The 25,592-nt window shown below is 39.8% G+C and overlaps 2 protein-coding genes across 4 annotated transcripts; both read right to left on the bottom strand.

Annotated features, from left to right (window-relative positions):
* Positions 1-2,607: 2,607 nt before the first annotated feature.
* On the bottom strand, positions 2,608-12,364 carry cetp (cholesteryl ester transfer protein, plasma). Of its 3 annotated transcripts, XM_073471561.1 has the most exons (18): positions 12,103-12,364; positions 11,211-11,668; positions 10,157-10,271; positions 9,915-10,046; positions 9,063-9,133; positions 8,504-8,591; positions 8,338-8,407; positions 8,142-8,202; positions 7,751-7,842; positions 7,354-7,453; positions 6,308-6,387; positions 6,021-6,071; positions 5,761-5,913; positions 4,628-4,695; positions 3,963-4,005; positions 3,534-3,606; positions 3,071-3,156; positions 2,608-2,974 (listed from the first exon to the last, which is right to left on the bottom strand). In XM_073471561.1, exons 2-18 carry the CDS (start codon positions 11,437-11,439, stop codon positions 2,897-2,899), a joined length of 1,590 nt encoding a protein of 529 aa, XP_073327662.1. In that variant the 5' UTR covers positions 11,440-11,668; positions 12,103-12,364; the 3' UTR covers positions 2,608-2,896. The 3 variants fall into 3 exon arrangements, with proteins under 3 accessions (XP_073327662.1, XP_073327661.1, XP_073327663.1); XM_073471560.1 differs by lacking the exon at positions 12,103-12,364 and having other exon boundaries at positions 11,211-11,731; XM_073471562.1 differs by lacking the exons at positions 2,608-2,974; positions 3,071-3,156; positions 3,534-3,606; positions 12,103-12,364 and adding an exon at positions 3,699-3,851 and having other exon boundaries at positions 11,211-11,529.
* Positions 12,365-12,965: 601 nt separating this feature from the next.
* herpud1 (homocysteine-inducible, endoplasmic reticulum stress-inducible, ubiquitin-like domain member 1) lies at positions 12,966-25,320 on the bottom strand. Its single transcript, XM_073471812.1, has 8 exons — positions 24,971-25,320; positions 23,495-23,572; positions 22,453-22,530; positions 20,439-20,641; positions 19,468-19,578; positions 18,935-19,306; positions 15,506-15,596; positions 12,966-15,212 (listed from the first exon to the last, which is right to left on the bottom strand). Exons 1-8 carry the CDS (start codon positions 25,121-25,123, stop codon positions 15,024-15,026), a joined length of 1,275 nt encoding a protein of 424 aa, XP_073327913.1. The 5' UTR covers positions 25,124-25,320; the 3' UTR covers positions 12,966-15,023.
* Positions 25,321-25,592: the final 272 nt, after the last annotated feature.

A 25,592-nucleotide genomic window follows, 5' to 3' on the forward strand; every position in this document is an offset into this window, starting at 1 on the left:
TTACTGCAACATCCTTTACTCTGGTCTCAGCCAAAGCTCATCAAAAAACATCCAGTTAGTGCAGAATAGAGAGGGAAAATCATTTTTTGATTCAGTTTGAATTGTGACTTGAATCACACATATGATGTTTTATCAATTTAAAAGATACATTTTCATCTGGAGAAAGTCGCAGTTTGTCATAAAACTAATAAAAGAGAAGACTGAAAATACGTGATTATGAAGATTACACAGCCAGAAGTCACGTTAGTGACGTTGTCTCATTGAACGGTCACCAAAACCCGTAACTTAAACATTGTAGAGCTGCTCCTGTATATTAGCAGCACACAAACTGACAAACTACCCTTTCACATAACTGCAGTTGTCAATATGACCAGTTTTAATGAGATTTTCATCTTTTTTTAGTACCTTGTCTGTGCCGAGGCAGCGGCCATGTTGGTGCTGGTGACGTGTTGAGTGAGACGATGTAGTTCACTGAGCGCTTTAACACAAAGCTAGATCATATTTTACTTAATTTACGACAAACTGTGACTTTCTAAACTGTTATCAGAAATAAGGTCCCGTGGGGTCCAACGCAAGGGGCGTGACTTCGGCTCTCTGTGCCCCCCGGACTCTGGAACAGCTTGTCTGAGGAACTTAGCTCATTCAGGAACATTTTTTTAATGTTTATATTATTTTTTTTTATGTATATTTATTTTTTATATTTTTCTCTTTGTTTCTGTTAGCATGACATTGTTTTAATGTCATCTTCACTCTATCTGTATTTTATTTCATTTCATTACATATATAATAAAAGTTATTATTATTATTATTATTATTTAGTTATAGGGTAAGTAAGGTGATTGTAAGTATGTGGTTAGTTTTGACCAATAATACATCAGATGGAACACTAATTGCTCATTTTCACATGTAAGACATTTATGTATAAGGTTATTTTGCTACTGAGCCATGTTGTTGGCCTGTTGTACAGTATCTGCTTTGTTTTTTTCTAGCTGACACCAATATGTCATGTTAAAGTCTTTATCAGCCGATACAGGTGATGTTATCATGCATTGTCAGTGTTCTGGTACAAAGGCTGAACGAGAGATGTGTACGAAGTGTTTTAGTTAGTTCAGTTGTTGATGTCAGATCAGTTGTTATGCTCAGCTGCATGTCGGTAAAGAGAACTGTGTGAAGAGAAAAAGTGGAACAAGCACATTCACACACATTCAACAGCAACACACCTTTGAATTGTCTTTTCTCCGTCATTGTGGGGTGCCCTTCACGTGTGACCTGTGTTCTGCGACAGTTAAGTAATGCCACTGAACACAGGTCATGTGTGAAGGTCACCTCACTCACGTGTCTGGTATCCAGACTGAAGAGATAAGAGACTCGTGGACTACACTTGACATTAAAAGGTGTGTCCTGCATGCACATGTGTTTTTCATGTCAAAGACATCTTTTTACCAGAATCAGTAGTGATGACTGTTGAAGAAGTGCATGGAAATGATTTGTTCCAGTTCACAGACGGGTCAAAAATGAAAGGAAACGTGTCTTTGTGTGCTGTCGAGCAACCACGTGCCACCAGAACAGCTTTAAAGGGGCACTATGTAGTTTTGGAGAAGAAATTCGAACTCAGAATTGTAACTTTTACAATATTAATGAGGTAATATTAGGATTTTTATTTTTGAGCTGAATAAACAAGCTGTTCTCAGAGGAAAATAAGGTCCCAGAACACTGTTTGAGACTAGAAAGGTGGCAGGGTCCGCCACATATAAACAAAGTAAGACAGTATGAAATTGAGTTGTCCTTTAAGGTCAGTTTGTTTATTCAGTCATGAGAACAAAGAGAGTTTGTTTGTTTAGTTTGTTTAGGCATAAAAAATCTGTCAATGAAGATCTTTCTCTTCGGGTTAAAATTTCTTCCCAAAACTACATAGTGCACCTTTAATGTGCCTTGGCATTACTTCTCCAAGTCTCAGAAACTGTCCTGGAGGATGGATGTTTTGATGATGGTGGAGAGTGTTGTCTAGCAACTCCTCTTGGTGTTCGACTGGGTTGATATTTGGTGACTGTATGTTGGATGATCAGTTTAAATAGTAAGTTTGTGCCTTGACTGTATGTCTGCCTTTTGCTTGCCTGCAATTTAAAGTGAAACTAACATCACTGATGCAAGTCTCTCAGTTTCAGTTTTTCTAGGTCAACAAGTAGAGCTGTCTAAAAACGTTGGCTGAACGCAAGAGGAGCATCGTTCGGAGCAACTTCCCAGCTGTAAATGAAAACGTTGCAGACTGTGATGTGTGTAGAAAACTCTGACAGCAGCACAAATGTATTCAAACACATAAAAAAAACACGAGATCACGGAGCTGCAGCAGAGAAGGAGGGAGGAGGAGAAGGGAAATGCCTCACTCAGACCCCTGACACTGAATAAAAAACATACCTGGATATTCCCTGCCTCTCTGAAAACACTCTGTCAGTGAACTCTGTGGCAGAGTGTTTTCAGAGAGGCAGGGAATATCCAGGTATGTTTTTTATTCAGTGTCAGGGGTCTAAAATAAATGTTTTAGTCAAACTGAATAAATAAAGCATAGTATATTCAGACATCCAAATAATATATTGAGCCCACTGGAAGTTATTATCTAAATGAATTATTTTAATGAAACTGAACCACCCACCCCTATTGTCCACACCTTTGTTATCAACATTTTACAAAAAGAGCTGAACAAGATGTATTATCTAAAAACAACATTGGTTAACATACATCCAAATGGTCAAAATCAAAATGTGCTACCACAGGGGCATGTTTTGTACCGCTTATACATGTTGCTAATCACCGCAAAGCGTACATTTTCTATGCAAGCAACACTTTCACCTAGGTCCCTAAAACCAAATGTGGCCCGGAGTACTTTAGGTTTGCCCAGTTACTGTAGTGTCTTCTTGAGGAACTCAACCAGGAGGTGATGAGGGAAACCAAAATCCATCGAAATCACCACAAAGCCCTGCAGCATAAAGAGGTAAAGGAGAGAGGCAATTTGACTCAGAAATACAAAGAATGGCATGTGACAGAGTGAAAAACAGTAACAGAGAGCACTCACATCTCGAGGAAGCACCTCTGGGTTAACGATGTCGAAGAAGTTCACTCCCTGCTTGTCCAATAACCCGGTCAGCTCAACTTCAAGAACTGGAACACACACCACAGAAGTATTCCAGAGAAAAAAATCACCCTCCTTTGGCTTTACATCCCACACACAACTGGTATTAATGCAACATGAGGCCATAACAAGTCTCATTGTTATTTCTGAAGCTACATTTTGCTGCTGATCAGCTGCTCAGAGCAGGAGGAGAGAGTCGGGTGCAGAGCGAGACCTTCTGGAGGAGTAAACACTGAAAGTCACATCGGATTCTGCTCTGATCTGGAGCCATTTACTGACAAGAGGAGAGCTCAAAGTCAAATTGACAGTAAATCTATGTTAGAATAGGTAACACTGGGGCTGTCATCTGGTTGAGGTTTAAACCAGGTTTCACTTTATTATCCATGACCATTTCTCAGTCTCTTACCAGACAGGACTTTAGGAATGCCTATCTTCTCCACAGCTTCTCTTAGGAACTCCAACTGTGTCTCATTCAACAACTGGAAACAGAGGGAGAGGTGAAGTCTAAACATTGAAACATCAGCATTTTAATAAGCGACATTGGAAAAATGTATTTAAATGGGAGGAGAACAAAAGTTCTGTGTCCTTGAAAAATCTCTTTAATCACAGAGGGAACATATAACAAACATACAGCTTCTCAAAAAATACGGTCAATTTGTGCAGTTTTTGGGAGGAGCACTTTTATTTTGAAGGATTCTGGCAGGAAGTCTTCCTGATGTTGTCCCTGGTGGGGCCATATAATAAATACTTCTCAGGGTAATGCAAAGAATTGTTTCAGGATAAAGTTTCAGTTCTGTTCTGTAGTTCTAATGCGGCTGGAACTTTTTATGCTTACCGGCTGATTTTGTAAGAGCATCTCAGGTTGGATTACAGAAACCCTGGAGAGGAAGGAGGATCAGAATCACACAGCAGGCACAGGACATTGACTAAAATTGATACTGTAGATATACCAAACTACACATTCAGTCATGAACTGATCACAAGCCACTGTGATCAGCTTGTTTTAACTTTTGTATTCAATTAAGTGACAAACAAATAAACCAAAAGAAAAAAACCCTTCAAACTCCTCCGTCTTGAAATGCCAAGTACTGCATGCAGTACTGCATCCTCCCAAAAATTGGGAGGTGCTTGATGCGTCTCTTCAGAGTTTTCACTGACTTACTTCCTGCCACTTATCACTTGTACAACCAAGTGCAGGAGCACAAATGCCTCTGAGGGAAATATGCCTGGTAAGCCCTGTTTGACCAGTTATTGCATTTTGTCCCTCTCCTGCTTTAAGGATACTGACACCTTTATTGCTCTTCATCTACAGGGTCTGCTGCCATGAAACCAAGAAATATAAACTTGTCCCTTTCAGGTATGTATACTGAATTTAATTTCAAATTTACTTTAAATATAATGATACACATCGCGTATCAACACAACTCCACATGGAGTGTGTTTACATTTTTTTTAAAAAAGGTCAGTAAGTCTTGTACAGATGAAGAAGAAAGGTCTTACTTTGATGGGCTACCCTGCAGGAGGAGTTTCTTGTCAGCGTAGGAAGCTGCGACGACCAAGTCCACATCCTAGATATAAGAAACAAAGACAAAAACATCACTCAAACACACTCACATGGCCTTTATAGTACCACTACAAAACAAAGGCCTCATTTAGTTACACGAAAAGTTGTGGTCTTAAGTTTCATCGCTCCATTCAAATACAATACCGAGGCTTGCCCAGCAGATGTCCCTATTTGACAGTATTAAATGCTTTGAAACACAGCACACACTCATGTGCATCAGACATATTAATGAAATATTAAGTATGTAGGTCAGCTTGTCCACTTTATTCTTCTTGTAGAAAAGAACAACAGAAATAAGGCCTAATTAAATATTGATAAAGGCCTCATCTTGAACAGTGTTAGATGCTGGAATAAGCAGTTTCCATCATTGTTGAATACCATGGTCAGTTCAAGGATTTCGAAAGCATAACAATCACTGAGAAGTAAAGATTTCACTGTGCGATGCAATTGGGAAAGAAGCAAGAATCGTTCACAGAGGGAGGCGCATTTAAAATCCTAATGGACGGGATGTCCCTCTTCCCCTTTACAATGAGATCAAACAAACCTTTCATCAACACCAACCCTCATGTTCCAAATGTAATACTGTTGAATTGTCGATGTTAAGTTTGGTTTGGATAAATGTGGTATTGTAGTTGATTCTGCTGGATATCTGTTACTACTTTACATGCACTCTCTTTCACAACAAGAGACGTTCGGGTCTTACACAGGACTCAGGTTAGTGTGGGGTATGTCCTGTACAGCAAGCTCATCATAAGTACCGTCTTATTGGCTTCTGTGACAGTGAATTTACAATTTGTTGTTTGAATGAAAGACAAATATATGGATATCTTTTAAATCAAATCATAGTTTCTATTTTTTCAAATGTTTGAGGCTCTTAGGGTACAAATACTCCTCGTAGGGAATCACTGTTCAGCACAATAGAGAAGCGAGACAGTGGTGTGAAAGAACAGTGTGATTGGTAGCGTAGGGTGCATCAAATCAGGTCAACGCTCAACCCATTAGACCTTTCTGTTTTCCTTAACTCTCTACTAAATGGCTGAAAATGTCCTGAAATGAATGGGGAATGTACCGTTTCAAAGAAGATTGTTGGTGCGCTTTGACTCCCACAGTGGAGCTGCCCAGAAGCCTTTACCAAGACGGTCATACCCAAGGTGGAGATGTTTAGGTAGGGAACAGATGAACTCCACACTCTTAGCTCTGGAGAAGCTGATTCCAGGAGACACTGAACACATACACACAAACACATAATGATATGTCTCACCTGACAAAGGTGTATGTGTACTGTTTGTATTTGAGAGGGTGCAGTGATGAGGATGTTGTCCATGTTACCTTTCTAATACATTCAGGCATGGCACTGGAGAGATTTGTCTTGAAAAGTTCCTGAAATCACATTCATAATATAATATGAGCAGTAACAAACATCTGTGCATCTGAGCAGATTTTATTTTTTGCAGTATTTTTTCAATATTCAGAACCAATCAATGAGGCACCGATAATCTCTTAGCAGTAACGTATCATCAAGCACAGTTTTATCAACAAGATACCACATCCATGTGTGACTTTAATGCACCCTGCCTGGATGATTTACCCGCCATTTTTAAAGGTCATGTACTTACAGTGAGCTCTGCTCCAGAGATGTTGAGTTGGAAACGACCATCTTTGTAAGCAGCAGTAAGCAAGGGGTTCAATACCTGGTCTGGGGTGAAACACAAGTCATAGCTCTACCACACAAGATTTAAAGTGACAAATAGACACTGAACTACCCTGCTGCTAATGGGCTGCTGCTCTTTGGCTACAGTACTGGAGATCTGTGAAGTTAGTTATAAGATAAGAAATGGAAAGAGCTAATTTTCTGAATGTTTTAAACTTAAATTCTGGCCATATCTTACATTTTGGTCCTTTAATGAATCAATACTTTATGATTCAGGAAGGTTATGTTTTAAAAAGAGGATAGATTATTTTTTTAAATGCTTTACCAGCCATAATACAATTCACTGACAAACCCTGAAACAGGAAAACTTCTACGCAAAAATGAGTTCAGATGTCTCTGTAATTTGTATATATAGATATATTTTTGTTGAAAAATCTAGTTTCTACATAGTTTTACCACATGCAATACTGCAAATATTATAAATTCATAGGAGATGCCAATCTAAAATTTGCTGTGTAAACTTTATACGAAAAAAAAATCCAAGCCTATCGCTACAAAATAACATCATTATAAGACCGTCCAGAATTGTGTTCAGTTTTCAAACTTTTTCTTTCTAAATATTTGCAAGCACATGTAGACTGCGCTATGTATCACATCAAGTAAAGATCGTTATAGTGGTAAACTATGTTTACGGTTAGGCAACATAAGGCTAAAAGACACACTTCTCTCCGGACTGGCACAAAACGTTGGTACTGGGCATTAATGACGGACTGAACTACACATATATTACATCAAAATCTAAATTGCTAGAGATTATTTTAATGCAGTTGATTCTTGCTGAGAGAAATGTAATGACCCACATGTATAATTTTTTTAACTTGACACCTAGAACTTAAGTCCTAAAACAAACAAGAATATTTTGACATGTCACATTCACACACCACAAAGGATACTTCCTTTAAAGTACATGAACTACCACATTTCAAGAGAAAATGCAATGCTAATACTGACCTGACAACCAGAAGTAGAGCATTCTGTTTTCAGTCAGCTGACTGGGGTGAAAAACAGAATCATTGATGACAGCAGAAGTGTTGTTGTAGTTGGTCAGCCCCTGGTAGATTTATAAAAGTCAAGGGATCAAAAGGAGGGACAAACAAGCTCTTACACCTAAAGCAACCAGAGCTGCCATCCAAGTGTGATACAAGAGACTGTAAAAAAATGATTTGGGTTGGCAAGTGTCTGAACAAAATCTGCAGTCTCATTGGAAATTATGTATTACAAGCCCACCTCCCATAAATTATGTGTATCATCAGTGTTTGACAATGTTGACAATTCCTCTGTTTAAACACCGATAGTCTTTTGACAGTCTTAAAGTACAGTTGTGATTGTATTTACAGGCATTATTTACCTTGTGGTATGATTCTATGTAGTTAGCAGTGATGACAGGAGGACCAGTTATACCAATATTTACACTGATGTCTCCATCAGTGAGGAAATGCTCTGTGGACACACATTTGCACGCGCGCACACACACACACACACACACACACACACACACACACACACACACACACACACACACACACACACACACACACACAAATGTTCAGAGACATCCCAGATAAAACACTTGCGTTTTGTCCACATAAGGAAAAACGGTCCCCGCAATGTGACTGTGTAAACAGGTGTATGTCCCCACAATGACACACACACACACACACACACACACACACACACACACACACACACACACACACACACACACACACACACACACACACACACACATATGCACACACCTGCTGTTTCTTGTATAAAGTCAGCCAGTATATTTGCCAACTTGTTGATCTCCTTACAAATCTGCATTTGAGGAGATAACGAGAAGACATGAACACACTAAACATCAGTTTGTTATTATTCAATCAAACATTTACTCTCACTATCGGCCTACAAAGTGACGCGCTTCAGGTTGAGTTCTGTTTCCCTCGCCCTCACCTGTCCCTTTATGGCCATTTTGACAGTGAAGGTGATGAAGTCGGTGAAGAGCCTTTTCAGCCAGTTTGGTCTGACAAACAACAGCAAACACACATTGGCAAGGTCAGACAGATGATTCATCTGTTCTGCTGCTGACGATCCATCAGGGTTTATTTCTGTCACTTACTCTTTATCGCCCTGCAGATGAAGGCGGAGCTTGTGAAAATTCAGATAACAGTCTGATGTGTCTGCTGCTACCTTCCCTTCTCCACAGTCTGACAAAAGAGACAGACGGAGATAACAGAGAACATATGAGAGGACATACAAGGTAAGATCAAAGATTATCAGGACTCACTGTTCAGTCCTTGAATTTAAACTACAAGAAGTTTCCACTACACCGAACGCACTTGAATAATCATGACAAACAACTAATCTAAAAAGGAATGTGAGGAGGCTTTTTGGCTTCAACAACATAAATGGAAACATCGTGGACACACTGACCTTTAAAATTACAGCTGTGACCTGTGAGGTCACTCAGTGAGCCAACAGAGGAAACACGAATGAATGGAACCATGTCAAATAACAATATAGTTAAGATTAGGATACGTAAGTTGCTTTTAAATGTATTTGAACAGATGACATGCATGTTCCCATTGGATCAAACTCCATTTTCTGAAAAACATCGTTGAAGTTGTGAGAACATTTTGGTCCCTTTCACAATTTGGCTTTGTAAACAAGGTACTTACAAAGTTTGGGGTTGATTCCAAGATCAATCTGAGACTCAATTTCAAAGTCAATTGAATGCTTAACGTTGACACTAGATGAAAAAGAGAAAGACAGACATAAATCAATTTACTATAAGCTCCTGGGAAATCACCTTGGAGCAAGGGAAGCCATTTCATTCTTAATAAACAGGAAATCCACTGACTGTGCTGCTCTCACTGTTTGACTGACATGTAAACTGGGTAATGCAATGTCTGAACATGACAGCAATGAGCTCCTAGCACTTTTGACATCACCTGAATAACTTGAAAAAACACTTTAATAATTTTCTGAATGAAAAACAAATCCAAAGACATGCAAGAGTTAGGGTACTCGGTTACTCTAAATTGTCCATAAGTGTGTATGTGAGCGTGAATGGTTGTCCCTGTATATCAGCCCTGTGATGAACTGACAACTTATCTGGGATTGGCTCCCAGCTGACATAAAGCTACTGTGATTGACTCATGCTAGCATGTCTCGTGTGGTTGGAGCGGTACTGTTCGCCCACTAGCTGAAGTAGATCACCAAGCACACCTGTGAGTAGTCCATACATCACCAATGAAATCTATGATGTGATCAGGCCTTACATGGGCTAATTGGACTATGTAGGTATTGTCTTAATTATGGATGTTGTTTTTGTTTTCTCAGACAACCATAACGGGATACATGTTTCATCATACTAATGGTTTTCCTTCTGTTTTCAGGTGTAATAGACACGGATGTGTGCGGTTTGCTTTTTTTAATTGGCTCATGTGTTTTTCTATCGCCCATCACTGGGCTTGTTTTGAGAGAACAAGTGACTGATGGGATGTTGCCGGTTACACACACACACTCACAGCCAGCTGCCATATCCGTACTGGATGGTTCCTCTGAAGACTGCGGACACATTGGTTATTTCCATGCCGATGCCTTCGCCTGGATGCAGTTCAAATTCACTGCGACCAATCGACAGGTTGTGGACCTCCAAACTGGTTAATGGAGAAGCGTTTCATGATTTTATCACATTTTGCATGTCCATCTGTGCATGTGTGTATCATCTGTGTGTGTGTGTGTGTCATCTGTGTGTGTGTCTTCTTACTTGTCCAGGCCATATATGACTCTGCCTATAAAGAGCAGGGATTTCTCTCCTTTCATACTTGGGTATCTGGCATGCTGGAACGCCGCTTCAATCACTTTAGTGGTTTTCTCATTCACTGCCAGCAGCACACAAACACAGACATATGGGCAAAGACACTTAAAGGATAACTCTGCCAATTTTACACCTTGAAGTGAGTTTACAGGTCTTGAGGAATACTTCTACATATGTGGAGTATAAAACTTTAGTGGCTCCGGAGGAAGCTGCATGTAATCTGATACATTGCCTCCAGTGATGTCACTTAGTTGCATTGTGGGTAATGTAAGCATCCACGTTAAAAGAAGGACAATGTGTGGAATAAAAAAGGTGAAATCTGTGGTTCTGCTAATTGAGTTTGATAATGAGTCCCACAGAGTTATAGGAGTGCAATGTTTTACCAGTGGACTGCTTTTCAAAACCTGGCATCTACATTTCCCACAATGCAAACTGAGTGACATCACTGGAGGAAATGTATCAGATTACATGCAGCTTCCTCTGGAGCCACTGAAGGCTGTGTGCAGTTGTACTCCCCAAGACCTGTATACACACTCTAATGTGTAAAATTGGGTTACCCTTTAAATACAAGTACACGGCAGTCAGGTGGGGAAACACAAGCACCTTAGTGACTGGGTGTTCATTGGCACTTTCATATACAAATAAGAAGTCCAAAGTAAAATAGGTCAATCATTATGCTGCAAATAAATGAAACCATCCTTGACAGACTGTTAGTCTCTATGCTGTATTTTATTTTCTTTGATTCTGGCTAAAATTCTTTCCATCACATTTTAGCTCTTCAAGAAAATAATCAAAACAAAAAAGTATTGACACAGGAAGGAGATAAGCATCAGGGATTGTGGGAATTGCAGTTCTGATTTTGAGAATCATTTGCACCAAAGTTCCCCCGAGCACAAAATCAATCATGACCTCCTATTTCACAGGAATTTTGGTCATTTTTTGAAACAAAAGGATGAATGGTTAAATTGATTAAGTATCAAAACATGGTCAAGGTCCCACTCACACACAGCAGCTGCAGGGTAGGTGAGTCGACATACAGCTCCGGTGAATCTGTAGGCTGAAGCTGGGTCCGGCAGGCAGGCTTGGGACGCCCCGAACACAGATAGGAGCAGCAGCAGGAGCAGCAGCGTTGGGAACACCTCTCGAAGCATTGTGCGCATGGATATTTCACCCTTCTGAGAGTCAGTTGAGGTTTTTAAACCTGTGGACTGTTTGCAGTTCACTGTGTTCATAAGTGTATGTTTCCGTCTGGTGGAGTGCTGTTACACAAGTTTAATCAGTTGACTCCTGGGTTCTCCTGAGCAGGATCTTATCCGATCTCCCTTCAGCTCCAAAGCCTTTAAAATTCTTCTCTTTGGTCCCTTTCAAACTCAAATTCCCATGGGCTGTAGCTGCTCTGCTCTGACACAAACAAGGCGATGATAACTTCAGGTAGCCTTTTTGAACATTCCTTGGATCTTGCTGAGAGAATACAGATTAAATATTACTACTACTACCCAAGTTATTTCCACTGCCAGGAAGGACTCAGTGCACTGCAACTATCAAGGGAAACTCAGTCCTTCATCCAATCAGAGACAGGCAACCTCTGTGATTCACACTTGATGGAAGGACAAACACTGACACAGATTTGTCTTTACACAAGGTCCCAAGGTGAACTGGTCAAAGTACAGCCTTTTCTATGATGTGCGACAAAACACCAGATACGCAAACTCTAAAGTAAACTAGACCAAATGCCGAGTAAAGACATTTAATGTTAAAACAAAGGACTCTTCAACACCTGGACTGCATGAAATAAAAAAGCTCTGAACAGATGCTGCATGCAGAAACGTTACATGTCCATTAGTAGATTTTTAGCACCACAGTTGCTGGAGGGCAGTTAAAATCAGTATACTTACCCCACAATGAAGCAAACGATAACAGTATGGTTAGTTATTTAGCCTGAAGGAAATGCCCATGAATCCAAATCTGTTCACTCCTTCAACTCCACACGTCTAAACTGATTGTACTCTCCCTCTGCAGAGACTCTTTCAACAAGTGCTGGCTCACAGGGAAACTAGATACAGAGGCTGATGGTAAGATGAACTATTCATTCCCTGGTGGTGATTCCTTTGGAATCTAATGAGCCGGATTGTTCTCCTCTGAACCTCCTAGCTGAATGAGTTTGGTTTGAGGAGAAAGGGGAGGTACAGTTTAGGACACAGGGACAGACTAGAGATAACAGCAAAGGGAGCAACTGATCTAAATCTTTGCTTCTTAAGCTGGGGGTTTGGGAGTCCAAGGGGGTCGTGAGATAATTTCCAGGGGTCACCAGATCATTGTGGGGAAAATAATAAACTAACAACTTTGAGAGTGTAGAATACACTAATCCTGGTTACAGTAAAGGAAATCAATGCGATGTCCTAACAAAGATAGCTGAGCAAACCTCAGCTAACCTCAAACTCCCCCGCCAAACACACAAATGCACAGGCGCATACCTGAAATACACCCACTCACAGGAAAACCAACAGACATGCAGTTGTTGGGGAGAGTGATGAGGCTGCTTGTATTTATAGTGGAGCCAGTGCAACTAGAGAGTGTATGTCATAATATTTCTCATGCTACAATACACATGTGCCCTGTGGTGTGACATGACCTTAAGTGAGCTATACATTGAGTCATGGGTTCAATAAACCTTGTTTGCACTGTTTGTACAGCGATCAGTAGAGAAACAGTGTCCTCACAAAACACATCTGGAGCACATCAATGCAATAAGGGACAGTTAAAGTTAAGAACATTTATTGCATCCATTTTTGCAAGTCTCCTTAATCACTCGCTTCATTCTACAGCATCCATCAATGAGCAACTGTCACAGAAAACCAAACACAAAGAGAAAATCTTTACATTAAAATTTCCCAATTATACATTATAACTATATTACTGTCATTCTCCAAAGAGAATCAGAGAACTAACTTTACACCAGGGGCTGATGAGAACACAAAATGGCTTGGGTGACATGAAGAGTGAAATGACTTTTACTCTCTTTTACAGCAACATTGTCAAGAGAAGACAGTCAAACCCACTTTGTACTTGTTACAGATCAATAAAACATTCACTTATAATCACTTAATAAAAGCAATAAAGCAACAAAAATCTGTGACAGTGAGAGTCTCAATGAGATAATTGCTTGAAAATGGCTGATGCAGTAGCAATGATGCAGGGGAGCTTCATTGTACCGCATTAGGTGTATAATTTGGAATGTTAATAAAATAAAGTTGAGACCTGTGACACACAACATAATAAATAATGATGGTCCCCTGGTCCAAAGACACCTCTATCCAGAGGGCCTACAAACCAGCTGAGAAATAAACATGCAATTCCAATTTATTTCTAAAGCAATATTTGCCAGAATGGAAACCGCACTGAAATGACCTTTAACCTGTTTTGTGTTCATGGGTTTTGTTTTACTTGACCTGAAATTTAAACATAGTCCCCACCCTGAAAAACAAAAGAAAAGAAAACTGAGCCCTCTCGGCAAAATATTTATATTGGAAATCTTCACGTGAAGAAAAATAAATCATAACCCTCTAAATGTAAATACATTTGCATAACATGTTGTAAAGTGCCTTGTGTATATATATCTACAAAACTTTTTACTATGGCAACATAACTTTTTTACAGAAAATGCACCCAAAGTCTGGTCACAATCACCATCACCTGACGCTCGATAGTAGAAAAATCGACCAAAAGCACAACTGGTACATAGAAGTCATATTTTCAGTTTTGTGAATGATGATTTCTGTTCATGAATCGTTCTCACCAAGTCAACACAGTAACTGTGGACTCAAATAAGGCCAAAGATGATTGAATCTCATCTTGTTTTTTGTTGTCTAAATTATTATTTCTGACGTTTACTTTTTTTTTTTTTTTTTTAAAAAGGACAATCTAATTTTAGCCACTTGTATATAGTGGTTGTGAATATTGTCAGTATTTTAGAATACTAAAAATGTAAAAATAAATCATATATTTTTTAATGTTACATATTTTAATGCTATTAATAGAGCTCTAATCCTTTTGGCTTTCCTATGCTTCCATAGACGGCAGCAAAGTCTGTCAAACCAGTGAAACAAACATCAGTTCTACTATCACAGCTGTAATCAAAGGCTCCATGCAACGAGGGTTTGTCAAGAACAAAATAAATATGCCCCTGGAAAAAACTGAATTTAGGTTCTTACAGCCATTAGATACAGTGCTGAGGTCTGTCTGTGCGTGGATTTTTATTTGTGGGAGTACTGATCCGGATCATATTATTCATTATGAAACCTCAGACAAGCTAGCGTTGAATCCTAGGGATCCGATAGCCTGTGTACACTCCTCACAGGAAGAATAATATAGGCACAACAGTCCACCAGTATCAGCTAAGAGGCTTATTCTTTACCCTCAGCTGCCACCTACTGTTGTGTCAGGGAAAAGGCTGTACTTGTCTTGCAAGGCCTTGTCATACAGCAAAGAGCCTTGGGGAGCAGTAAAAAACAGCAGTCAGTAGACGGTAGATGTTTGGTAAGATGAAGAGATGGGATCCAACTGAAAATGTGCAACTGTTAAGAATGTTGTCTGACGTTTATAGTCCTTTGTTTCCAGATTACAGTTTATTAAAATTCGAGGGTCCGGCACTGCCTTTTGCTGGTGTTTCAATAGAGAGGTTTAAGTCTCTGTTGATACGCATCCAAATGATGGCCTCGGTTTTATTCATTCTTGGGTTGAGAGACATCTTCCTTTCCCTTCAAGCAACGCCTTCAAAAAATAAAAACAGTCTGCTGTCTGTGTCTGTCCTGGGTGGTCAGTTGGCCACACCCTGAGCTACCTCAGGTATGAGGGAGGAAAAGAAAGTTTTGAAGAAAACCCAGGCCGTCCACATGGCTGACACTCTGTGAGGTGGTACCAACACTGCTGTCATTGGTCCTTGTCCGTCTGATCCATCGGCTGCAGCAGCAGGTTCCTCCCTTTGTCCCTCAGCAAGCTCCTCAGCCTAAACAGAGACAAAAAAATATTGTAAAGAAGTTTTATGGCGGTGGGTTTGACTGAAGGATACAAGGTGAATCCACAGATCATCGTATGGTAGTTTGTTAAGCCCACCTTGATTAGCCAAGATCAGTGATACCCTGCTACCTAAAATAAAACATCCATGCCTACATGCAGGTTATAGACCAGACCCAAATGTCAACAGAGTACAGGCCTCCATTCACTGAGACATGAACACCAACACACTTTATATAACTGGAGTTACATGAAGGTGAATCAGAGGGTAACATCCTTTCTTACCGGATTAGGGTCTGGGTTCCTGTTCTCGTTCTGGTGGTTGGGTGCTTGGACCTGCACTCTCCTTCTGAAGGGAAACCAACCAGCAGTGTGTCTGTGGAGGAGAAAAACAAGAGAGAAAATATGTTCACATGAATGCAAAAACAAGTCTCAGTGCCACGTGAACTGCAGTAAACAACGTATATCAAACAGCCCATGAACTACCTTTGAGGCACATATTTATAATGTCAACTTGTTTACATTTTTAATGTCAATAACGAGGCAAAACTTCATTTTTTTTGGAAAATACAAATAGGAAGTTGGTTATTGCAGCTTTATTATATGCCGTGATGAGCTAAACAGCATGATTTAAACAGAAATCAAGGCATTTATCAGTCAAAACCGACATGTTAAATTGTCTCTGGGATGACAAACATATCTGTCACTACTGTACAACAATGTCTGTACTGAATACCACATCTACTTAAACCTGCATTCATGTTTTTTTAATTTCCCTGAAAACAGCTGCCTTCTTTGGAAACAAAACAAATCAAAGCGATAACACTGAACCAAAACAGGGAAGTTGCAAAATCAAACCAATGTGCTAAAAGATGCTATCTTGCTCCATAGAGCTGAGGGAAAGCACACAGCGTTGGGTGACAACACTGTGAATAACCCTTTCACTTTATATTGTTAATATAAACATCTTGATTAAAGCAACTTTAAATGACATGTACTAAAAGACTTGTACACTTTTAGGGATTTATAATATGTTTAATTTTATATTATTCATAGATTGACATTTAATAGCTGCACGATATGGTGAAAAAAATCGTATTGCAATTATTTTGACAAATATTACTATTGCCATATGATTCACAGTTAGAAGGAACGATCAATTACACATCTATGTATTATAATGCAGTTTGTCACACATTTTACATTTAGCAAAAAAATTGCAGCTTCTGCGATTTTGATATGGGGTCCGGTTATACTGCGATTTTGATATGGGGTTCGGTTATACTGCGATTTTGATAATATTGTGATTAATTGTGCCGCCCTAAATTATTTCTTACATTTGTTATTACGATGGATGTTTTCATATACTTGCACGCTTTGTATATTTGCTGGTTCATTGCCTTCAGCTGTTTGAATAAGTAACTGTAGTTTGCATTAAATCTACATCAGTTTTTGTGAAGGGAACACTTTGTTTTCTCGAGGTCCCCTATATATGTACACAGTACTACTTAACCTCTTGTTGCCGTTTTGCTGCTAACAACTGCCATGTGTTGAAATGATACCATTATCCTTTTTACATTCCTGACTTAGTGAGTGATCAAAGAGGTATAAGTGAAGAGATTAACTAAAAAGAGAAAGTGAGGGTGGTGTACGGATACAGAAGTCGGCTGTGTTTACTGCTGATGAGTAATCATTACTCCAACACATATCGACATGTGTCATGTGTTATCAAAGGGGTGGCTCGTGTCCTTCAAACAAACAGTTTTTCTCTTATTGTATATTTGTGTGGCGAGGTCAAGGGTTATGTAACAGCCAACAGGGTGTGGGACCAGAACATGTTGAGTAAAGGAACAACATGACCTCGACTGATGATAACAGCTGTGTTGATGTGGAACATGCTTTCTGTGCGCTGCTGCCAACTTTGACCCGTGAACATGAGCCCATCTGAAATTGAGTTCTGACTTATCAAGGACACAGACTACATTACAGTTACTATGGGATCACATAGGAAATAAATAACATGAGTTATCTGAATTATATGAGTCTTCATGAGCTGGAGCAAAAAGGACATACCATGACACATTACTCTACATTAAAGCTAAGCATTATGGACTGTGCTCTCTGATCTAATAATTAATTCATAGCCTCCTTTACACTTATTCAACTATAAGCAAATTGCACAAACATCTACTTCATACAACTTGACATCTGCTAGGACACATTACACACATTTTATCCATCAAATGTGGTTATCAAAGACTTGTGACAAAAATATATAATGGAGCCGAGATATTTTAGAGTTTAACAGTGAACTTTGTTGTCTTAAGTGACACAAGTGCACAGAAACAGTAAATTTATAGGGAATTTAATAATTCTAAATTACTCCAAGCATCTTTTTCTGCTTTATTACTGCTTAAAAAAAAACAAGGTTTCATTGGTACAATTGGGCAACATATATAAGTTGATAATTTGATAATTTTTTTGATTAATTGACTAATTGTTTCTATACTGTGTCTATAAAATGCCAGAACTTCCTGTCAGAGCCCAAGGTGACGTATACCAATATCCTGTTTTGTTGGAGCAACACAACAGTCCAAAAGCCGAACATACTTTGTTTTCAATAATACAACAAAGAGAAAATCAGTAAATCCTCACATTGAAAATCCTGCAACCAAAAAACTTTTGACACTTGGCACACTGCTTAACTGCTTTCAATAATCGTGAAAATTGCTGCTGAATAATATTGGTCAATTGACTAATTAATTAACTGACTAATACTCAGTTATAGTCACCTCTACTGTTACTCTATTATGTGGGAACCAGGATAGTAAACCAGCAACACATGAGGAGCTCAGTTAAAATTCAGTCTAAAGTCAGCACCAGCACCCAACAGCAAACATCAAGTAGCAGTTAACTGTAACAAAAACTGTAATTCTTTATTCTCTCTTATTCTCTGCTTTCTCGCCTTATTTGACAAGACAAGCCCTGCTTAGCACCTGAAATGCTGAATGCTTTTATCAGCACACTGCAGAAGTTTGCTTTGTCCTTTGAACGATGGTAAAACAGGTTTCATGAGTACATATCCAGAGGGCTGTGCTTTAGTTACACACAGCCATCTACTACTTGAGTCATTAAATGACAGAGGAAGTTAATACCAGGCATGTTACTATGCTCCTAATTTTAGTGATTTAATACTTTGAGGACCAGGGGGTAGAATTGAGGGGGATTTACAGGCTGAAATGTAATATAATATTAACTTTTCAGGATTGTGTTTTTGTTACGTCAGAATGAGCCATTCATATCTATAGAGGGAGCAGGCCCTCTTCCATGGAGTCCCGCAGGTTTCTACAGTAGCCACAGTGGGGAAGGGTGAGGTGAGGAGTGTTCAGCTGGTTGCAATCTGCAACTTCCCTGTCAGATAACACTAAATCCTACAAACTGGACCGTAATTTTTGAAATGGGTAGCAACATTTATGGCGTACTGTTGTATGAATTCCACTTAGGTGGACAACTAAAACAACCCAGAGTCCCATTAGACCCTTGACAACCTTGAGTCGTTGAGTTGAGTGTTGCTTTATCAAGAGGCTCTGGATGCTAATTCAAACATCAGAGAAGGGCTCTAAATAACCCACAACAGAGCAGTGGAGCTCTCCAGACAAGTTTGGTAATTGGACTTATAAAGGTTCAAAGTAGAAAGCAACAGCTTGAACTTACAGGTACATGAGGAGGAGGGTGCTCATCACCAGCAGAAAGCGGCTCAGGTTGGAGTTGAAGTACACGATCATAAGCAGAACGCCGAATCTTGCGAAGGAGTACAACCAGTCCAGCCAATCACGCTCCACATCATCCTCGTCCTCCATAACAGGCCCGCCCTGCGCGTTCATCCGCATGTTCTGGTTGGCCTCACCGGGGTTGATGAAAGCGCCGTCCTGCGCTGGGTTCTGATTCGCTGGCAGGTTGTTGATGGGGTTCTGATTGGCCAAGGGGGCTGGGACAGGTACTTGGTGTGCAGGAACAGGTGGGTACTGGCCGATGGTCGCAGCTGGTGCAGAGGGGGCAGTGCCTGCTGCTGCCAACGCTGCATGGCTGTTGGTGGAAAATGAAACAAACATCAAAAGTATTAGATAATAGCTGGACCAAGTCACACATATCCATGTCAGATCGCAGTGAGAGACTGCGAGGCTAAAGGATAAACTCACACCAACAGAAGAGTAGAATTAATTTAAAGTGTATGAATAAAAACTCACTACTGCATGTAATATTGTCTGGCATAGACATGCTGGAGCCACAGTAGCTGTTGAGGGCTGTACAGAGAGTAGGTGGGAAAGGCTGGCTGGGTCATCTGTGCTGCTCCAGGCCTGCAGGGAAACATGACGAACTGTTAATGTCTGTTCAACACTGTAACTGAAAGCAATTAAAGAGACAGTGTACATAGGAACAATAAGAAAAGATGTCATATCTATTTTTTAATTCATACTTTATCCTCTCTGGTTATAAATGAGGGGACTTGATGTCTCTTTTGTTTTAACATATATTAATAAAGTGTGAGTTCAGGCATCTCATTTGGTTTAAATCGAAGGAGAGTTTCAATAACTGTTGACATGCCCTCTTTCACTTCCCCTAATTGCTTGGTGATGTGACCACGTACACATGAGTAATACATGAATGCACTTATTTCCATTAACAGAAAGTCCCTTGAGCGTGCATCAATCTGGACTCTCTCCCCTTGCCTTTGAAATGTTGACCACACTAAAGTCCATTTACATTTTCAGACTGATGGAATGTCACTTAAAGACGATGACAAGGATGGTTTTTTTCTAACCTACTTGGGGTGAAACCACGCCCATTTCCGTATGCTGGCATGTCACAAGCCACAATAGCTTTGAAAAAAGTGTTATGGGGCACTGAATTTAATTATTTACTTTTTTATCACTTGAGACAAGAATGAGGCATTTCTGGGAGCTGGGCCTCGCTAGTTACTGTACAAAAACACAACTTCATAACTGTATTCAATGATTTTGTTGAAAATGGATCATATTTGACACAGGCAATATTTTCTGGTTTCCCTTTGACTTCTTCCAGCTGCTCTGCCTCAACTCTTGGTGATTTACATAAAGTAACTGCTGCTAACTTAGCAGTCATACTGCTAAAATTTGATACATGAGTCATGCCAATAAAACTAAATACAGTTCAGCAGATACATGTCAGTATGGCTTACATTGCAGCAGCTGGCCATGAAGGAGTTCCTGATGGGGACACTGGGGTAGGTGTGTGAGCAGGAGCAGCTGCTGAAGGTGGAGAGGTCTGCCTCCTCTGCCTCAGCTCTGGTGTGCTGGGAGTCTGCATTGTGGAGGAGGAACTGCTGGGAGTCTGCATTGTGGAGGAGGAACTGCTGGGTTGTGGCTGTTCAGTCTGTTTAGTCTGCAAAGATAAGTTTGAATTGTTTTAAATTTGAGCAACGTCTGTAGCTCGACACGACGGCAAACACACCGTAACAACATAAGTTCTATCATCTCGGATGTACAACCACAACAGAGCAGGACACTTTGTGAAACCAAAGCCAGTTATCTTTAGCTGCAATTTTGATCTGAAACTGTCGCTGAGTTCTGAAGGATGACAACTGAAGTGAAACAGTTCCACTCCACGGTGCAATGATAATGAAGAAGTGCACCTGTCAGTCTCTCAACTAAACAGGCTGCTTTTGAGCTTGATATGTTACAGGAGGCTGGAGCTCCTCTAAAACCCCACTGAGCTGATGCATGTAGCTGCATTTATAAGACTGAAACATCACTGAAGCACTTAGGATAGGAATACAATCATCACTTTGATCTGGATTAATCTATGAGTGCAGTCAACCTAGTAACCATATTTAAGGTTACTTAAGTTTTTGAATTACTTTAAAAAGTATTTAAATGAGTTTCAACCCAAATTCAGACACCTGGCATTGTTAAAGGGCCCACATGTAACCTGCGCAAAAAGAAGATGACTGAATGTGAAATGTGAAACAAGCCCAGAATGCAAATCTACTGTACCAACCGACTGAAACCAGCTGTTTTGTTTACAAGGCCCCGGCCTAAAAATACAACCGATGAGGGTTTACTGAACACTCGGGTGTCGTTTCACCAGCAGTACTAAGGATACATATCAAGAAATAAAAAAGTACTTTTAAAGGATGATGATAGGATTTTGACATTAAGTCTGATTTTGGGCAATTGAGGGTTATCAACTAGGGCATCATGATTTCAATTCTAAATCAAAAATTGATCGTAATGAGCTTTCAATTTTGATAATCAAAGTTAAAGGGAGGATCTGTGATTCTCACATTATTTTTCTATCCACCCCTGCCTTCTGGAAAAGAAAAAGAAAAAGAAAAAGAAGAAAAAAAAAAACGCTTCAAAGATGACACAGCTAGCTCACTGATAGCCTGCAGCGGCATTTCCAGGCACTTATTCTGTGTGCACGCAGACAGTCGACTGACTGGTACCAGAGGTAACACAATCAGTGTGGGAGATGTTGAGTTTATTTGGTTTTTTTAAAAAGATCCTTCATTGATTTGTTTGGGAAGAGGGTTTACCAAACTTTATAACAAACTCAATCTTTTGCTGTTTATTGTTGAATCCCTGATGGGTGGCATTTATTTATTTTTTTGGGTGAATATTTTCTTAATTCTAACCTAACCCTAAACTGCAAAAAAACACTGGGAAAATTCAAGCTGTTTTTGTAAAATACCTTTATGTTTTTAGAGAAGAATTTGAAAATGTAAACGACAGTTGTCAGTGCACAAAACATATGATCTGTTGATCTTTACAAATCTGCTGTCAATGCTGGAAAAAAGGCTCGAGTCGAAATTGAATCATTAATTTGGAGAATCGTGACACCTCTATTACCAACAGTATCAGAATGTGTTCAAGAGAACGGCTATTCTGAATGATTTTATGATAGCCAAATCAAAACACTTTTTTACCATTAACTTGGATAAGAAGGAAAACAGGCAGCATGACTGTATCATAAACAGTTGTGTTAGGGCAAAAAAGGACTTGTTTGTCCTTTCCTATGACCTCCTACCTCTTCAGAAAGAGAACTAACGTTAAGCACAACATCTGACCAACATCACCACCTTAAAATCATCTGTGTAAAACTGTGCAACACAATTTCCCACTTGAAAAAGTACTTTATGAAAACACTGCATAGGTTGCGAGTAAGGCTGAATATAAGTAAACATCATCTCTCACCTTAGGTCGAGCACCGAGGTGTCCTTGAGGTTGATTCCTGAAAGCACACACGAGGTGCAGCGTGGGAATGGAGTCAGTCTGAGAACATGGAGATAAAAGCCTGATTAGAAAAACTACATGGTGAAACACACTCATATATTCAAGCCTAAGCACAGCAAAGACAAAAAAAACCTCTTAGTATGAGCGTGAAACACTCTCTACCAACGCTAAAAACAACACAACCAAGACTTTATGGAGCAGTTCCACTGAGAACGATCTAAGAGATCTGATCTTTTCCAAAAACATTAACTCGTCAAAGCTGCAGATCTGACAGTGATGATGTGGGCCAGTAAAAATGTTGTGTTATTTCGACTTCATGCTGATTTTTTCTGTTCTCACTGGTGTATTTATATAATTTCTTTCAGTTTCTAAGGAAAAATAGCTTGAATGACAATGAACACAGCTCCACAACAAAGCAGGGGGCTGAGGGAGAGAGGGGTCATGTGTCCTTCGTTCTCCCAACTACGATACATTTTTACATTTAAAACTATTTAATTATAATTAGTAATACACTTTCTAAAGATGCTGATTGGTTTACACACTGTAAACAGCCCTGTAAACAGAACCAAACACAACAGGTGGTGAGGCTGATGTCAGTTCTGGAGTTGTCTTACATCTAATTGCATCTCATCTCCAGCAATTTGAGCCTCTTGTGGGATTTAAACACAAAAACCATGAACCTGACACATGAAATATTATACTGTACTGGTTTAGAAAAACACAACAACCCTTTCACAGGCCATGAACATCCTATTTATTAACAGACAAAGATAGGTGAGAGACAAGCAGGTTAGATTCAACCTCTCTCGTCAGTGTGTCGCCAGTATAAACAGCAACATGAAGGCATATAATCGACTTGGGACATTCACTCATTTTATTTTGTAGAGTATATGATAAACTTCACTGACAGGTTCCACTGAAATCTATTTTAACCAAATGCCAAAGTACTGTTTGTAAGCACAGCCATGTGCACTTGCTAACAGACAAACACCCTCTCACATACCTGTCTGAAGAGATCTTTAATGTGCAGATGGTCGGGCAGAAGTTTACCAGCGTAGATCAGTCTCTGGTCAGTCACAGCCTACAGGAAACACACAAGTTTAGTTACAACTTTTGGGATGAGTGACTAAAAATATATTTTTCATAGTGGCTCGTTTTTCACAGTGCCAGGGATGTTTGTGCTGACTTTTCTGGGATAAAATCTAAAAACATGTAGTCAAGTGTATTTATATTGCATAAGTCAAAAATGCATACGTTTTTCCGGAGGGTTTGTATACAGACTGTTATTCTAAACGTAAAAAAGTTTTAAGACATAATATAATGTATGATATAAAAATACAGATTGTGATACACTAATTATTAACTGCCACGTTGTTGACGTTTTTGCTTTAGCTGGCTTCCATTCGCTTAATCACCCTCAGCCATTCACGACAAAACAAAACCATGGCTTTAAATCAAGTACTGAGGTGGAAGAAGAGCAACTTTTATTTATAAACAAGTATTAAATTCAGATGAAGAAAGACAGTATAAGACTATAATGTATAATGACTTCAGTGAATGTGTATTATATTTATCCTTGTAAACATGTCGTAATCTCTTTTGTTCTGTAAATCACATGTATGTCTCCAGGTATGCTATTTGAACCTGCACTGCAGATAAGCAGGTGAAGATCCTGATGACTCAGCCTTGTCCAGAGCACATGGCTAATTTTCCCAAGAAGTGACTGGCCTGATCTGTGATCATTAACTTCACTGTGGGACCAAGCTTGTACATCTTACAGTCTGCTGCCTCACCTGTTTCTTTTCCATCAGCATCACCTCTATCTCACTAAAGATCCTCCTCGGCTCATCTGTGCAGCAGCTTGGATGGACACTGTGCCCTTCAAGGCTGCAGTCTTCCAAGGTGGATGAAACTTGGCAGCCATATATGCTTAATATTTCAGGCAATTGGCTGAGTATCTGAGTAAAGCTCATTCTGCCATTCAACTTTTTAAAAAATCATCAAACAGCTGCATTCTGCTTCACAAGCCTCAGGGGATTGCCATGGCTTTACCAAAGGAAGATTAGGGAATATAGTAGGGCTCACTTCCAACACGTTTCCCAACGTTTAGGATTTAAAGTGTGAAGTCAAAACATCTTAAAAAGTTAACCCTGTTATTTTAATCCCAGGGACACACAGACAGATGTGATACAGACACTTCACTGGGATTTTTCAACGAGTTCAGCCCATTTGGCATTACACACCATCCTTCTGACTGTTTTCAAGGTATGCAACAATCAGCTAAAGGAATCATAACATTAAAAAACGTAATTGTTTGGGAGCCAGACAATAACCAGGAAATGGCTGACAGCTGTTCACAGGCAGCAGCCTCTGACTCGTGTCATCACATTCCAGGACACAGCCTCGCGCTGCCCCTCACACGGGCTAACTTGTCCCGCTAACAGTAGCCAGCTAACTTATCCACCTCGTGAAAGCTCACCGGTCTGGTTGGGTAAACAGTCGCCAGATGTGTTTTTAGGTCCTTCACAGTCCAGTTCAGACGGACGCCTTCGATGGTTTGGTCCTCACAAGCCTGGTTGGGTGTTTTTATAATAAGAGTAATCATCTTTTGTTCAGAATCTCCCACCTCCATGTTGTCTCTTTCACTAGTTGTAGTCTCTCCTGCCGGAAATCCGCTACCACTGAAATAAAGAGTCCTGGCGCTGTAATATATGAACAAACAGGGCAAAAGCGACGATAACTGTCTCCTTTATCGATAAACTTCTAGGACTGAGCTGAGTCTGAGTGTCTCAGTGTTGGCTGTCATACGGGACTTTAACGGAACGGAATGTTGTTTCCAAACACACTGTGGCCGCTCCTGATTGGTCACCGCCCGCTCGTGCTCAGACGTGGAGGCTGGGGGATTCGTCACACCGTGCGCATGCGCGGTCATGCATCTGTTTTCTAAGATCGTTTATTCAAGGAGAAAAAAGTGAGTTCGCTTACTCTGATGCCATTTCTTTGTCTACCGAAAACAAATGATAAACAGTAAGAAAATAAGTAAGAGAGACTTATCTTATATGGCTGAGTTGTTCTATGAAATAATTATAATGATCAAACAG

The sequence above is a fragment of the Pagrus major genome, chromosome 8 (genome assembly GCF_040436345.1).
Source record: "Pagrus major chromosome 8, Pma_NU_1.0".
In the NCBI taxonomy this organism is placed as follows: domain Eukaryota; kingdom Metazoa; phylum Chordata; class Actinopteri; order Spariformes; family Sparidae; genus Pagrus; species Pagrus major.

What these genes read in the sequence shown, in the direction of transcription:
- cetp (XM_073471561.1), bottom strand. Translation starts at nt 11,439, where the DNA reads ATGAACACAGTGAACTGCAAACAGTCCACAGGTTTAAAAACCTCAACT. An exon ending in CTTTATACAAGAAACAGCAG is followed by an intron (nt 7,843 to 8,141) that starts GTGTGTGCATAT and finishes GTGTGTCCACAG; the next exon opens with AGCATTTCCTCACTGATGGA. An exon ending in TGCTCTTACAAAATCAGCCG is followed by an intron (nt 3,607 to 3,962) that starts GTAAGCATAAAA and finishes CTCTGTTTCCAG; the next exon opens with TTGTTGAATGAGACACAGTT.
- herpud1 (XM_073471812.1), bottom strand. Translation starts at nt 25,123, where the DNA reads ATGGAGGTGGGAGATTCTGAACAAAAGATGATTACTCTTATTATAAAA. An exon ending in CTGTTTACCCAACCAGACCG is followed by an intron (nt 23,573 to 24,970) that starts GTGAGCTTTCAC and finishes TGTTTCCTGTAG; the next exon opens with GCTGTGACTGACCAGAGACT. An exon ending in AGACAATATTACATGCAGTA is followed by an intron (nt 19,307 to 19,467) that starts GTGAGTTTTTAT and finishes TTCCACCAACAG; the next exon opens with CCATGCAGCGTTGGCAGCAG.